At 41.1% G+C, this 15,200-nt stretch overlaps 1 protein-coding gene across 4 annotated transcripts in view; it reads right to left on the reverse strand.

Moving 5' to 3' along the window:
• Positions 1-294: 294 nt before the first annotated feature.
• LOC137181814 (histone deacetylase 7-like) overlaps positions 295-15,200 on the reverse strand; it is a 47,348-nt gene continuing 32,442 nt past the window's right edge. For all 4 annotated transcript variants that reach the window (XM_067587848.1, XM_067587847.1, XM_067587850.1 and 1 more), the window contains exons 17-25: positions 15,009-15,064; positions 13,811-13,898; positions 13,023-13,142; positions 10,253-10,350; positions 6,270-6,388; positions 5,408-5,541; positions 5,214-5,298; positions 3,263-3,410; positions 295-3,176 (exon numbers count right to left, since the gene is read on the reverse strand). In XM_067587848.1, coding sequence (XP_067443949.1) covers positions 3,134-3,176; positions 3,263-3,410; positions 5,214-5,298; positions 5,408-5,541; positions 6,270-6,388; positions 10,253-10,350; positions 13,023-13,142; positions 13,811-13,898; positions 15,009-15,064 — 891 coding nt within the window. In that variant the 3' untranslated portion in view covers positions 295-3,133. The remainder of the gene's footprint in view (positions 3,177-3,262; positions 3,411-5,213; positions 5,299-5,407; positions 5,542-6,269; positions 6,389-10,252; positions 10,351-13,022; positions 13,143-13,810; positions 13,899-15,008; positions 15,065-15,200) is intronic.

Consider the following 15,200-nt stretch of genomic DNA (forward strand, 5'->3'; position numbering starts at 1 on the left):
GGAAGAGCACGAGGAATCTGACGCAGATCTTCTCCTTTGTTGTGCTGTAGTAACTGGATCGCTTTCTGTGTATTTTGGGGTTGTGTATCTGTTTGTGAATTGGGTGTACGCACACTTCAACTCTGCTTATGCATTACACTTGGCTTTAATGAAAAAATGTCCATGGGAAACCACTGATCACTCAGCCACTATTCCACTTGTGTTTATTTTTTACTTCACTTGTGCTGTTATTAGTGAGCGATGTGTAAAGTTTTATTTTATATAATGCAAGAAAATCTGATTCATGTATCTCTATTTCCTGCAGCTTTAAGAAATATCTTTGCAGACCTGCTGTGACCATTTCCATTGACTAATGCAAAAAAAAAAAAAAAAAAAAAAGTAAAACAGCAGAAAGTACTTTGTAAAATGTGCCAAAGTGATGATGGAGTGATTACAGCCACATTATAGAGGATTCATTTGTAACCATAATTACTGAAATTGCTGTTTGATCGTGTTTCTTTTTGTCTTGATTTGCATCTGCTCTGGATCATCTTTATTGTGTCAGCTCCTGTGGACAATAAAATGTTTCTCGATGATGTATGTAAGTGCAATATTTTGATAATGTGAGGAATAATGCATTACACGTCAGCATTCACTGCTTCAGATATTAGAGGGAGCCGCGGTGAATTTTCTAAATAAAATACAAGAGTAATGAAGTTCAGAAGGAACAACAGACATAAACAAATCATCTCGATCAAATGAATATAATTTACCTTTATTAAGGTTTTTTTGGAACAAAAATAGTAGAAAAGACAAAAGGCAGACAAAAAAAAAAAACAGAACAAAGTCATTATGTACACTGTACAGAAACTAAATCAGGCAGTCAGTTATGTGAAAACTGGACTTGGCCTGCAGTTTTAATTAAGATCCAGTTTGTTAAGGCTACCTTCACACAGGTTGGTCAGCATGACACTTCAAGGCACATTGGCTTATAATTTGGTCTCTAAGTGTGCACACGGTTAATTTTTGAGATCAAATACAAAAATACGTCATTTGCATTAATTAAGACAAAATATAAGACATTAGATGTGTCAGGTCACTGTCGTGAATGTTCTCATAAATCTAAGTAAAGCTACACTCTGCCATCAGACTGTCCTACGTTAAGTCTTCTCTCACCGTCATTTGTTTTCACATTTTCATCACATTAACAAAGATTTGACAAGTTTCTGGTTGCACGCACAATGCAACATCAAGAAAGAAAGAAACAAAAGAGCAAACATACTGCATTTAAAAAATAATCTATAGCACCGTCGTAATTGTGTTAGACATGCAAAGAGCACTTCAAAGACAGAATCTGAATGTATAAATAGAAGTCATGTAGTATTTTTTTTTTTTTTTCTTTGAGAAATGAATTTGTTTATATATCCATCCTGTGCTTTTGGTGCTGTTCAACAGTTTGGATAGAAAAAAGAAACATTCACAAACTCTTCAAAGTCTTTGAAGTTCTTTAAGCCATGCCAGTCCAGGGGCGGCACATTGTTCTCATAAACTTTGGTTGCGCTTAACCTGTGTCCAATTGCACTGTGTGGATATTCAACTATCTCAGTATTATTGCTCCATCCTAACTGCTAAAATGTCGCTGTTTGGTCCGGGGAGCTAAACATCCCCGACGCTGACAGTAAACAGAACAGCGTTGAGTCAGTAACGAACAAAGGAGAGCTCGCTTTGTCCTCGTTAATAAAGAAATAAAAGTATAAAAGAAGTTTACAAAATACAGCAGGAATGCTCATCCACAGGTACAAAAACTGGTCCACTTAACAAACATGATTTAAGTTCAGATTTTAAGAACCAAGTCACTCTCACCCTCATTTCCTGAGGGCAACGCAAGTGCACTTTGTGTGTGTGATTGTCATGAGTCTCATCCAAAACGTCAAAATCCACCTCCTGACAGAGCAGATCTGCTTTGTCACACATACAATCATTTCTGAGTGGTCACGCTGCACTGAGGCATCGGGGGATGATTTCTGACGTGTAAAGAATCTCTATCAGACTGATCGCTTTCTCCCCTGATACCTCGGTGATTTGAGGTGTTAGTTCTTCATTGTGACTAATGCCTTCTATACAAACTACAGTATCAGTATTAAGATGCACTTTATCAAGACTGCTGCGTCTTCTTTAGCCTGTCGGGGAGCGATAACAATAACTGCAGCAGTCTAGAGTCATGCTGCATGTGCTCGCCCGACAGGCCAGGAAAGAAGAAGAAGAAAAAAAAAAGATTTAAGAAAATATGTGGACATACAAAACAATATGAAACATATGTATCTCAGGCTTCACTGTAGCTGGATTCTTAAACAAAAATGTGTGCCATAGGTCAAACGATTGAATATTCAAATAAACTAAAAATATGAGCAAACAAGACGTTTGATTGTCAACATGGCGATATGGCTGCGTTTTGTCCAGTTCACATTGCAGAACGTACAGTGCAAAATGATCAGAGAAGCTCTTGATCTTTTTCCTTCATTGGACCTTTGTCACATGACATCATCATAGCGGGACGCGTCTTTTAAGTGCAGTGTATGTCTGCTCTCTTTCACAGGCACATCCTGTGGGGACGACTCCTTCCGCTCTGAGTGATTGGCTCCGGTAAGCCGAGGTGACCTCTGACCCCCCCTGCTTTCAAGGTTACGACGGTCCGAGTGGTCTCGTGCGGGTCTCGTGGGAGTCGTTTACAAGGTGAACGTTAAAAAAAAAAAAAAAGTCACAGAGCTGTGCTTTGTCAAGAGTGTGTTCATGCTACGTCGCGTTGCCAGCTCCCAATGCTACAAGAGAGAGATGATCCTTCATAAATCTGCCTCTGGGTGTCTTTTTAAAAAAAAAAAACTTTCTCTCAGTTCAATAAGTGATGATCCATCCTGTAATGAGAATATGAATGTTGTTCCTCAGTGTGTGTTTGAATCAGACTGCGGCCAGTAGTAATGCAGGTGGAGGAGTTTTTGTGAATACAGTGGTTGAACTGAAGAGGACATCTGCTTCCAGTGATGGTCCAAATGCATATCTTTGTGTGTGTGTGTGTGTGCGCGTGTGTGTGTGTGTGTGTGTTTGTGTGTGTTTCCACTGAGACTTGGTTGAAGGCAGCTGTGAGGAGATATTTTCTTTACATGGAATTGCCTTTCTCCGTCAGTTTTTCTGGATGTTTCCTAAATAAACGATAACAGAAACATGTGAGAAAAATAACGGCCATTTTGGCAAAGCGGGATATTTCAAATAGCATGTTTGTGTTTACCTTTCGGGGGCGATAGCTCCCATCGACAGGGAGGCGATGGCGCTGACGGCCTCGCTGTCCGAGTCCCGTCTCAGCCTTCGTCTCTGGGCCTGCAGGTAGGACAGATCCACTGTGGCGGCTGAGTCCTTCACACTCTGCCAGTACTCACCTGCAGGAAGCAGAGAGATGGAAAAAAAAAAAAAAGGGAGAAGAGGAAGGAAGGAGAAAGAGAAAGATTAATGGTCTCAGTCGTTGGTATTTCAATGTTGTTTTCATCTTGAATGGTTCCTTGAGGGAAAGTGCCTGGACTGTATTATTAAAAGGCACTACTTGGTGTTTGATCATCTGGCTGTGGCCGTTTGATCTGATTATAAGCACTGACTATGATATAAACAGCCCGAGGTCTAAATATCCATGTTGATAATTTCAGAAATGTAAACTCAAATGTTCTCTCAGGCTCAGGACATGCTTGAGTCCTGTGACACGCAGTGGAGGGAAAAATCAATCAGTGAGTGTTCGTCTATGAGTGTGTGTGTTCTGGCTGTGCGTGTTGATGGGAGAATGCAACTCACATATATTTCACCCCGGGGCCTAAATTATGGGCTTAACATTTTTGTGGCTTTGCAAATATTTTTAATTAATCTAATTTGGTTGGGATAACATTTGTGTGCAATCAGGAGGGGATGTTGCGAAGGTCGTGTGCCAGAGAAGTGTTTGAAGATAATTGGAGCCAGGGAGGCCGTGTGAGAGTGTGTGTGTGTGTGTGTGTGTGTGTGTGTGTGTGTCTGTCTGTGTGTGGGTGGGACGGCTGGAGGGAGGGATGGGAGACAGGGATGTAAAGGAGGAGAGGTGGCCAGAGAGCAGGAGTGATGAGGAAACAGAAGGAGGATTGTGTTAAGTGGAGAAAGAGAGAGACTAAATTATAGACAATGGAAGATGATGTGCTGAATATCTTGTAGAGTTAGAGAGAAATAAAAGAGCTCATCTTTTAATTGTAAATGAAGGAATCATTAAACTAAAAAGTGGATCAGCAATCCAAAAAAGCTTTCCCTTACTCAAAACATGATCAATCAGACTCAAATCCTTTTTGTAAAATATCAATAAATGTGAAAGTTGCTCTGAATTTTTTTTTTTTTACCTATTACACCTATTACACAGGTGTAGTACCGACTGCACAGTGGCTGTACTTCTCTCTGCTCTAAAGCAAATTTTGGGGCATAAAAAAAAAAAATACTTGACCTGACTTGAATCTTTCATGTATAAACTGGAGAACATGGTGCTATAACTTTCAGGTGGTGCACCAGTGACGGGTGTATTTCTCGTTTTCATCTTCATATGAAAACATGAATTACAGTCGCTGCCTTCAGCCAACCCTTACAGAGCGATACCAGCTCGCCGAGTACAGCTCAATTCTTGAAAACACATTTTTCTTCTGGATGTGTGTTTTTTATTTTACGTTCAAGAAACCTGTTTATTCATTTCAAATCAGCCAATGGGAAAACTGTTCGCATTGTCGAATTTATTGCGACATTTCAACAGTGAATATAAAATTGGCTTGTCATCTGAAACGGATTATGACCGATCTTTGAGAGAATGACGCAGGAACGGTCACTGAGACTGAAAGTGGAAGTGAGAAAAAGGAGAAATCACAGTTACTGGTGAGATAAAGACAGAGATCAAAAACTGTAGAGAAAGAACGGAAACATTTGCTAGAACTTAGTGAAAATTCAAATCTCTCAAACAGCTCTGCAGTCTTGAACTGAACAACCAGCAACAATGTGCAGATCATTTGTTCTGCGAGTTGTTTAGAATTCTTAAACTGCCTTTGTCCGAGATCCATAAAGCAGCAAATTTAACAGCGCAGACCACTTCAAACTGTGTATGTTTATACTTTCACACAGTGCTGTAAACCCGCTGATTGACATGTCGCCGATGCTACATGCTGTTGTTTCGCTCAGTTGTCACTTCTCACCTTGAACCTGGATGACTCTCTGCAGCGACTGCACAGCGTTTTCACAAGGCTTCTGGTCCAACACGGACTGGGATAGAGGCTCCACCTGGGAAACGACGCGGAGCCAGTGGTGAGAAGATGCAGCATATCTCTACAGATTCCATGTATGCAAAAAAACAACAACAAACAAACACACACACACACACACATCTCACCTCCATGCCCAACAAGGCGCTGACGCAGGCTTCAGAGGCATCACAGATGGCCTTGAGGTCATGTCCCCCCTCCAGAGCCAGTACCACCCGACCCCCGGCCAGTGACATCAGCTGACGGGTCAGGAAGCCAAAACCTGGTAGAAAACAAACACACACAGGTTGAGCCAGACATCAACTGGACAGCTATTTATCCAAACATATGGATTAATGTGATTAAAAAGTGTGGTGCTACTGTTCTTGTAGATATCCTTTATCCAATTCAGACCATCATTTATGATTAAATGTATGAATTCGAAGAGAAGGACAAGAAGAAGAATAAAGTAGTAATAAGTAGTTCCTTTACTTTCTCTCCAAAGTGAGTTTGTTTTGATCTAAACTCCTGTGTTACCCTGAGCTTCTCAACTGATGCTAATGTCTGGCATCAATACTTGAAGTAGTTCAGCTTTAAAGAGTGTTTATCCACCTGAAATTAATAAATTAAGCTTCATCATTCTGCTATTTGTCCCACACATTAGTTGGAGTGATTTATTAACACAAGCTAGCTTGGTCTCTGCTTTTATGCTGCATTCAAAATGAAGATACTAACATAAAATGCAGAACAGCTAAATATTCTATATATAAATATTCTTTTTCTGTATGAGGCAGATGTCAATTGGGAAACTGAGACTCTTCTTCACCTACACCAGGCAAATAATTTATTAAGAGTTTGAAGAGTATAGATATGTATAAATAAGTGTGATGGATTTCAGACTGCGCTTTGTGTAATATTAATGCTTATTCATAAATAAATCCACGTCTGTGTGTAAGAGGATGCTAATGTGAGTGTGTGCTGTATGTGAATGAGGGGCTGACTGAGCCTTACACTTGGCTGTGACCTTGTAGCCTCCCAGTGGTGACGAATGTCCTTCGACAGCATCAAAGCCGGCTGACACCAGCACCACATCAGGGGAGAACTCGTGGGCAATGGGCATCACCACAGCTCTGAGGAGGAACAGAGGAAACAACATGCTGTAAACCAAACATGTTCACTTCACATGTACATTTACTCAAGCGCTGTGGCCTTGCTGAAATTACATGCATGTACATTTGTGGGGAGATGAGAAGTGGGGAACAGTGAGTAAAATATAATAATTTGCGAGAGGAAGTCATTCTGGCAATGATGTAAGATCAGAATAGACTGGAAATGATTTATTATTGTAATAAAGAGAATTTAAAGTTGCCTGTAAAGAAAAAAATATCAAACTGCAATCACTGCAAGGTTGAGGTGATTGATTTGCGACTGGCACATTTTTCTGGATTGTTAACTGTTAACATTTACTTCACTGTAAACTCCATCCATTTGAAAATGATGAAAGATCAATTACTGACGGCCATGTTCCAAGTGCTTGATCTCTGTTCTTGATCCACTCTTGGTAAGTGGCCAACACTAGTAGGTAGGGGTAGCTCCCAGGTGTGAATGTGTGCAACTGTTTAAATGTGAAGCAGAGCACTGCTGAAAAAAAGAAGCATGCAAACTCTGCAAACCTCTCCTGGATATATAAAGATTTTTTTTTTAAAAAACGGTCAGAATCACATAACTTAAGACAGGTGGGAAACACTGAAAATTTTATGTTTTTGCGAGTGACACAAGCAGATAAAAATGAGACCCTTGACATATCTGTACTGAGACACCCCTATACACTCTACTCAGGGGAGACCACTTTCCTCGCTTCTATCCTCTCCTCCTCACTTCCTCTCCTCTCCCGCTGCCAGTTATTTAGCAAGAGCGCACGGCCCATGCCGCGTTTGATTCTCTCTCTCTTTCTCTCTCTCTCTCAGCGGCAGTTCAAAGGCGTTTGTGTGCGTCTGGTTCCTATTAGGAGCTCGTCCCTCTTCTCACGTCACTGACAGCCAGCCATCTGGGATCCATTGGGCCTAATTACGCCGCCTTTGGATTCCCTAACAATGCACCCCCCACTTCTTCTCCTCTCCTTTCCTGTATTCTCCTCTCCTCCATAGTTCATCATTCGGCAGTAGCCACCTAGAAATGCACGGGGAAATATGTGCATGCACAAATAGGTGCAATTCACACGTTAAAATACATACAGTATCAGTCAAAAGTTTGGACACACCTTCCATTCACTTGAATGAGAAAGTGTGTCCAAACTTTTGACTGGTACAGCACATGTGCGTGCCCTTCCTTTGAAACCGGGTGTTTCATGTGTGTGCTGTGCTACCGGTGATTAGACTGACCTTAAATTCTGACCACCTTGGTAGTCCTCCGCACATACACGCCACTACGTCATGACACTTAATCTCGACGCAGCTGAGTTTTCTGTTGATTGTACTAGAGTCTCACCACCACTCTGAACCACAATATTTCCCCTGTCACTAACACACACCCAAAAACAGAGACGCACATCATCAACGACCGCACTCTGGCTAGTTTTCTGTTCCATCCTGAAGAAAAACACACAGTCTGGAACACCCTGTCGTCTAAATTATGTATTCAAACTGAATTACAGAACTGGCACCGGATTAGATACTTAATTGCATAAACATGAATTCATGATGCATTAAATTTTGTCTGTATGGCATGTTATGCATTTATTCGCATCAGTTGATCCACAGAATGGTGGCAAAGTCCACTGAAAAAGCATTCAAACCTTCATGCTGTGTGTGCTTTTACGAAAACCTTTTTTTTACCCTTCCTGTGCTGTTTTGTTCATTTCACTTCCTAAAAATCTTCACTATCTTGCAGCAGTTTTGCAAAGTTTGACTATTACTGTTGACTTTAGGTCTTAATTAGAAAGTTTATAGTGGCAGTAAATATGGGGTTGTTCCCTGGCATGATGACATGTGACAAAGGTCTTTGGCCGGATATGCACCCCAGACATCACAGCTAAAGCTGAGGTTATGTGCCTCAAACCGCTGGACCACCAGGATACTCCTTCTTCTCCAAGGTACTTTGATATACTGTAGGGTAGAGTTTGTAGGGGTAACACACAATACGGTACAGTACTACAGTGTGGTTTGCTGAGGAAGTTTTACACATGAAAACACTTGCCATTTCCCAAACTGGATGAAAAATACCAAAACCAGGCGGCTGCTCAGGAAAGGACCAATTGTTCCTTAATTACCATCCAGAGCTCCAGTAAACACTGGACTTAGTGTTTCTGAGCCTGCCTATTGGGTCTATGGGTTTTTTTTTTACCAGTACGGGTTAGCTCATTAGCATCTTTCCTTTGACGAGGGGCCCACCCACTGAGTGTGCTGCATGAAGCACCATGTAGAGCTCACATTTTGTTTCATCATCTGGTGGCGAGCCAGTGTTGCTAACAGAAACACTCTGAGTTCATTACAGTATAGAGTAGAACCAACACTTTTTCATTCAGGAAAAATAGCCTGAATGAAATGAAAAGTGGGGTGAGTGCAAAGGTTTGTCTCAGTAACACACTGATGTTTGGTTTTTAGCTCAACAATTAATGCAAAGTTACAACTGACTCTTCGTTGATTACTGACAAACATTTTTCAGAGGAAATCATTAAACCTGCTTGAACAGGATTCAACATTACAGTATCCTAGCATTGTAATGCAGTAAAAATATGCAAGTCTGCCAGGTGTTGTGTTCCAGTGCAGATGGGATATTCCAAACTCCAATATCTAAGAGAGGGCTTAAACCAGGAGGAGAAAAATATGGCTTATGGTTTGTTGTCCTGGCACAAACACTTATTATTTATATTGGTGGAAGAAAACAAGCTTTCCTATTTCTTGTCAAAAGAGTGTGTTTTCTGCCTTTTCTTAGCCTGGCTGTTTTATGCGGCCATTGTGAATTTGGCAATTTTATCAATTAAACTAGCTTACTGACATCACTGTACTTCACTGAAGCTGTAAGTGACTTAACGTGAATAACACACTTGACAGTATCGCCAATCATTTGATTGACTGCTGATTAGCAAATAATCACTTTGCTTAATAGTGGAGAGAGTGTCAAGTTGAAATAGGAACAAGTTTACTTGGTGTATTATGTTGTCACATTTTTGTACTCATTTTTTAACCCTCAGGCGCAGTCACAGAAGTTTCAACCAGAATATGAACGTAGGGGCAGGACAGTTAAGCAAGAATAATAAAAGACCTGCACCACATGCATAAAATCCATGTTATCCCATACAGCTACTGACTGTCAGTACCAGATGTTTCAACTGAATAGAGCATGGATATCCAGTTTAATAATCAGTTTCAGCACAGACAGAACACTAATTTATCTGCTCCTGCTGTTTGTGTTTCTGTTTATGTAGTGTAACTAATCAGCTGTTCACTTAACAGTATAGCAGACTGCCAAGGTGACTAATGTAGCTATCATCTATATTATTTTTTGACTAATAGTAACCTTTTTATGCATATTATGATAACTTGATTTAGACATTTTACACATCAGGAAATAACAAAAATTTGAATCATCCATATATTCATATCCACATCCATACTTGAATGAATCAAACCGGAAACCCTTACAAGCAACACTAATGTAAGTCTGACAAATTAAATACTAATGTGATGCTGTGGGGGTTGAACACGTATCTCAAGCTGTTTTAAGTCTCTGCAAGTTGATTTTCATTCTGCATTGATAAACAAACCTATGGCTGCCTGGAAGGTAGAGAAACACCAATATGAAAACTATGTTTTGATCTGTTTAATAGTTGGCAGTAATATATGCAAGTATATCAAATTTCTATAAAATGGGCTGTAACATGCTGAAACCACCAGTAAAGACCTGTAATTTTTGATTTGAAATTGTCAAGAGCTACGGAATGAAAAAAAATATGATGTAGCTAATAGAGGCAGGTTGAGTCAATTTTTTTTTACCTGAATGCAGCCAGGTACTCAGCATCACCCATGGGAGGGTTCAAACCCCCAGTCCATCCTACATTCACGTTGAAGCCCTCGCCTGCACCTGCACCCACCTAGATGGAGGTAGAGAAAGGGGGAGAGGGAGAGAGAGAGAGAGAGAGAGAGAGAGAGAGAGAGAGAGAGAGAGAGAGATTAAGAGAGAGAGTCCCTGTGAATGTCAACAAAGTTAATAAATCCCAGTGAAAGTTGAGAAACGGCATGACACTGACTGATTTGTGTCAAATGTTCACACAATCAGCGCCGCTGTTGCAAAACGTTGCATTGTAGCAATTGAGGGAAAGTGACTGCATCTCTTTAAGGCAACACCAGGGAGTGATTATGCTTCCTAAATTAAAGACGGATGGCTATTAATTCAACACCCCTGTCCCTCCATTTTGATTTTGATACAATTTGTCAAATGGCTTATAAATCACTCTGAGCCACAACAGAGTTACACCCGTTTATGATTCCCAAGCTTTAAGCTACAGCTATATTGGGAAATATTTCACATTTGGCAAGTGCTGCCTGATATATAAAAAAAACAATGCATTAGAATCACATAATGTATGTTGTAAAATGTACTATTATTATATTTAAAATTAAAAAAGCTTTGTAGTATGGTATATATGACATTTCATATAAAACACGCATGGTATACTACTCTATACTACACATTTACATTAACATTTTATAACATACTGTTCATTATTCTAGTGGATTTTTTTGCGGTATTGAGATTGGAGCGTTCTCCCTAAAATGCCAGGCAGAGCCGAGGGAGCTCCTCTCAGTTTGACCTCACATATTTGGGGCAGAGAGTGAACTGAGGCCCGGGTCTTGGAAAGAAGGTCTAAGGATTCCTGCCTCTCTCTTTGTAGTCCTGCTAGCAGCCATTTAGCTGTTCTCTGAGCCTTTCACCATCAGTCAATGTGTCAGTTTGAGGGGAGAGAGAGGAGGCTGATTGACACACTCTTGGCAACAAGGCGCAGTAATTTCCTTTGTGTGTGTGTATATGTGTGTGTGTCTATGGGTGTGTGTGTATGGGTGTGAGAGGATGCTTGAAAGAGAAAGAATGCTGATGAGCATCGCAGAGCGTCTGTCTCCATTCTTCTCTCAGTGGACGGGATGTTCACAGGGCAAACGAAAAACACATGAGGCCTCCCGTCCTCTGCCAACTGGTAATGTACCCGCATGTACGCGCACATGCATGCGGGGACACACACACACACACACACACACACACACACACACACACACACACACACACACACACACACGTACACACACACACACACACACACACAAACACTCAACACAATTCCTGCTATTGCTCCAAGTCTCTTGCACTCCTCTCTGTCCTCTTTCATGTTTCAAGAGTTGCTGGACTGGATTAGGCCTTCGCTGGTTTCTGTGTGGTACTCGGCACTCTCTGTTATGGCTATGACATCACACCCCTACCCCATGGTGTGTTATATACCTACACGGGGGACAGTGAGACTCCAGAGGTTTACCACACAGCTCAACAGAGGTTGAGGGGCCACTTAAGGCAAAGCCACATCCAAGCGAGCGGAGCGTTTTATGTACCGTCCCTCATCAGGGGATTTTATGGGAAAACATTGACTATTTTATCCTCATTATTGTGGGGGAGAATGGGAGAATAAGAGGAGGGCATGTGGGGGATTGAATGGGTGGTGAATGCCACCGTGGGTTGGGGTCAATTCATCTGACTTGGGATAGTCATCACACTTGGTTTCTGGTAAGACCGCAGGCAGAATTCATAGGCATCTCAATTTCCTGTATGCAAACATAGGCATGCAATTCCACTGTACACATCCTGTTGTGAAGTTCTGACTTCCAAAGCACTGACGTTTCTCAAATAAACTGAAGTAGGGAAATACAACCTACAGTATACACACACAGACACTGTGTGATCTGCTCACGTTGAGTTCACTGGATAAACACATTTGCAGCATTACGAAATTCTGTGTTGAGTAAGTGAAAATCTTATGCTGGAAACAACAAGACATGCACGACAGTGGACAAAAGTGAAAGAGCTAACATGATAATTTGGATTGTAATTTAAATGATTTATGTTAACACTTGTACACAAGCCCTTTTTAGTTCAGATGTATATAGCTCATGTTACCACATCAGGTTGTTCAGATGCCAGCGGAAAAAGTATCATGACAACTCTGACGGGTCTTAGGCTCAGTCGTAAACAGATTATTTCAATCCTAAACCCCTTTACTCTATGAGATAACAGATCCATAGTAACCTGTCCTATTTTTTTTCCTGAGCATTGCAGACTTTGACATGAAAATCAGTCATCACAACCAAATTGAGGTTATAATTGGGCTTTAAATCACGCAGATTATTCCTCGATTTATTGTTACAATCATTCTTCCTGTTTTGACAAGTAAATGCTAAACACAAGGCTCCTGAGCTCCCTAATCTCCCACTAGAATCACATAATTACCAAATTTCTATGCCAACATATCTATCTTCACATGAGACATGGGTGGCATTGTTATGAACTCTGTATCAAGAAAACAGCGGCTGTATTACTGTAATATGCAGAATGTTCTCTACATGGTGAACCTGTTGTATAAAGGCTATTAAGTTACTGTGTTTTGTGTACATGTAGGCAGACATAAACACAGACACATACACAGCAGACATCACCACGACAACACAAACAAAAACAGGCAAACAGCACAGCACTATTGTGGAGGGATCGTTTTGTACTAACCTCGCTGGGATGTCCGCTACCAGGAAAGAAGTTGCCATTGTCATAGCGATGTAGAGAGATGTAAAGGACACTTGGGTCATCGTAGAAGGCTTCCTGGGTGCCGTTGCCATGGTGAACATCCTGGACAATGATTGGATGACAGGTTAGGATATTGCTGAGGACTGAGGCAGGTATTTCACACATAACGAAAAACTTGATGGGTTAGAAAATAATCTAAATAATAGCAAATCACAAAAACTCTATAACAGATGTAATTGTATTATCCAATTTTTTATTATAAACAATACATAAAACCCATGATCCAAAAAGCAGAGAGCTGGGTCTGTAAAACCCGCAAAGTTTTTCCCTGTCAACTGCAAACATGTTTTTTTAATCTTGAAACTTTTTGATGAAACAGGTAGTAATTAGTGTTTGATGTAGTAATATGTCAGACAGTATGTGTGTAAAGACATGGTGCAGACTCATATACACACAGATGGAGAACAGAGATGACGACCTGGCTCAGGATCAGTATCTGCACGTGCGTGTGTAGGTGTGCGTTCATATGACTGTGTGTGACTCCGTGTCTTCTATAAGCATATGTGACAGTTTTCAGATCACATATGGAGGCCAGAGATAACAATATCTAAATGAACTAAATGATAAATAAGAGTGCTACTGTACACTGTTGCTCTGCTTCTGGGACCTTGTTTGTGCCCATAATACATTTGTGAGCCTGTGCTTGTGAGTGTGTGTTTATTCCTGTCCATGTGGGGACCAGTGATGCTGGTCATGCGGTGGGTCCTCACCCAGTCCACAATGAGGATCTTGCTGACGTTGAGTTTGTGTTGGAGTTGCTTGGCAGCGATGGCCACAGAGTTGAAGAAACAGAAGCCCCTGTGGACAAACAGAAAGGAGGCAGCCACATGTGTTTATCAGGACATCTTCAGCAAATTAATATCACAGAATCACCATATGGACCTTAGGAACCTCTGAGACATGTCTCCAGTTATGTGGCGTCATGTGGCGGCTATTCAGTCCAGGTTGTGACTGTCACAGCACTGACTCTAATGTGCAAGTCATTGAGGGAAACTGTTGCCGCACAAACATTTACGACAGATATTTGAGAAATAAGTTATGTTTTATTTCAGGTTGTTTTGTATTTCATCTTCCACTGCTGACAAACAAAAATGGCTTTTCATATTGGAACATTATGCTGAGTCAAAAATCCCTGCACTCCTGAGAAATGCAGAACCCACAAATTTTGTGACAAACAGAAAACCGAGCTTATCATAAAATTCACTCCACATTCCAAATAATAACACTGTGTGAATTGCTGGCGGGACGTGTGAGATGATTTCAGAGAAATGAACTCATAGCTTGGCGCAGCAGTTCCCTCAACACTTACTGTCTACAGTAAAGGTATGCAAAAAAAAAAACTGTTGATGTATGAAAAACAATGGAGGAATGTTGGAGGTGGCAGTGTCAGCATGGGTCGTAAAACTGCAAGCGTGTGTGTGTGGACGGTCTATCGTATATGCTGTCCAAACTCTGCTCATCAAGAAAAGTCATTATCATCCCATAAATAACTGGTGACAAGCACTGCTGAGCACACACACAGCTCCAGCTGAATGTGGTTACTTGGCTAATGTCTCTTATCAAAGACTGACACAAAATCCATGCACACACATACAGCGTGCACACACACACACGCACACACACGTGCACTTTTCTTTTGAGGTGCTTTGCACTGTGTCTTGAAAGCTTAAAAGGAACTGAGTGGAGGAGGTAGTTTGCCTCGAGCATCAGGCAGGTAGCACACAAAAAAAAACTCAGCAGGCACACACACATTAAGATAGAGAGACATAGGCTCTCTCTCACTCTCTCTCTCTTGCTCAGAAGTGTAGCTGATCTGTAATAAATCCTTTGAAACGCTTTGCAGAGACCTCCTGGCTCTTGGTATGTGTGTGTGTGTGTGTGTGTATGTGTGCATGCTGCTGTACTTACAGAGGAGAGGAGTGGCTTGCATGGTGTCCAGGGGGCCTCACCACTGCAAAGCCATTCTGTGAGAGGAGAAAAAAAAAAACCTTAACACCTTGTTGCTTTCATGAACCAGACGTCAGTTTGAAAAGGTTGGCATCTTTAAGCTTACACCTGGTTGTGCTGTTGTAGATATTGTACCTTTAACATTATAAACAA

Source organism: Thunnus thynnus, chromosome 4, assembly GCF_963924715.1.
Source record: "Thunnus thynnus chromosome 4, fThuThy2.1, whole genome shotgun sequence".
Lineage (NCBI taxonomy): Eukaryota > Metazoa > Chordata > Actinopteri > Scombriformes > Scombridae > Thunnus > Thunnus thynnus.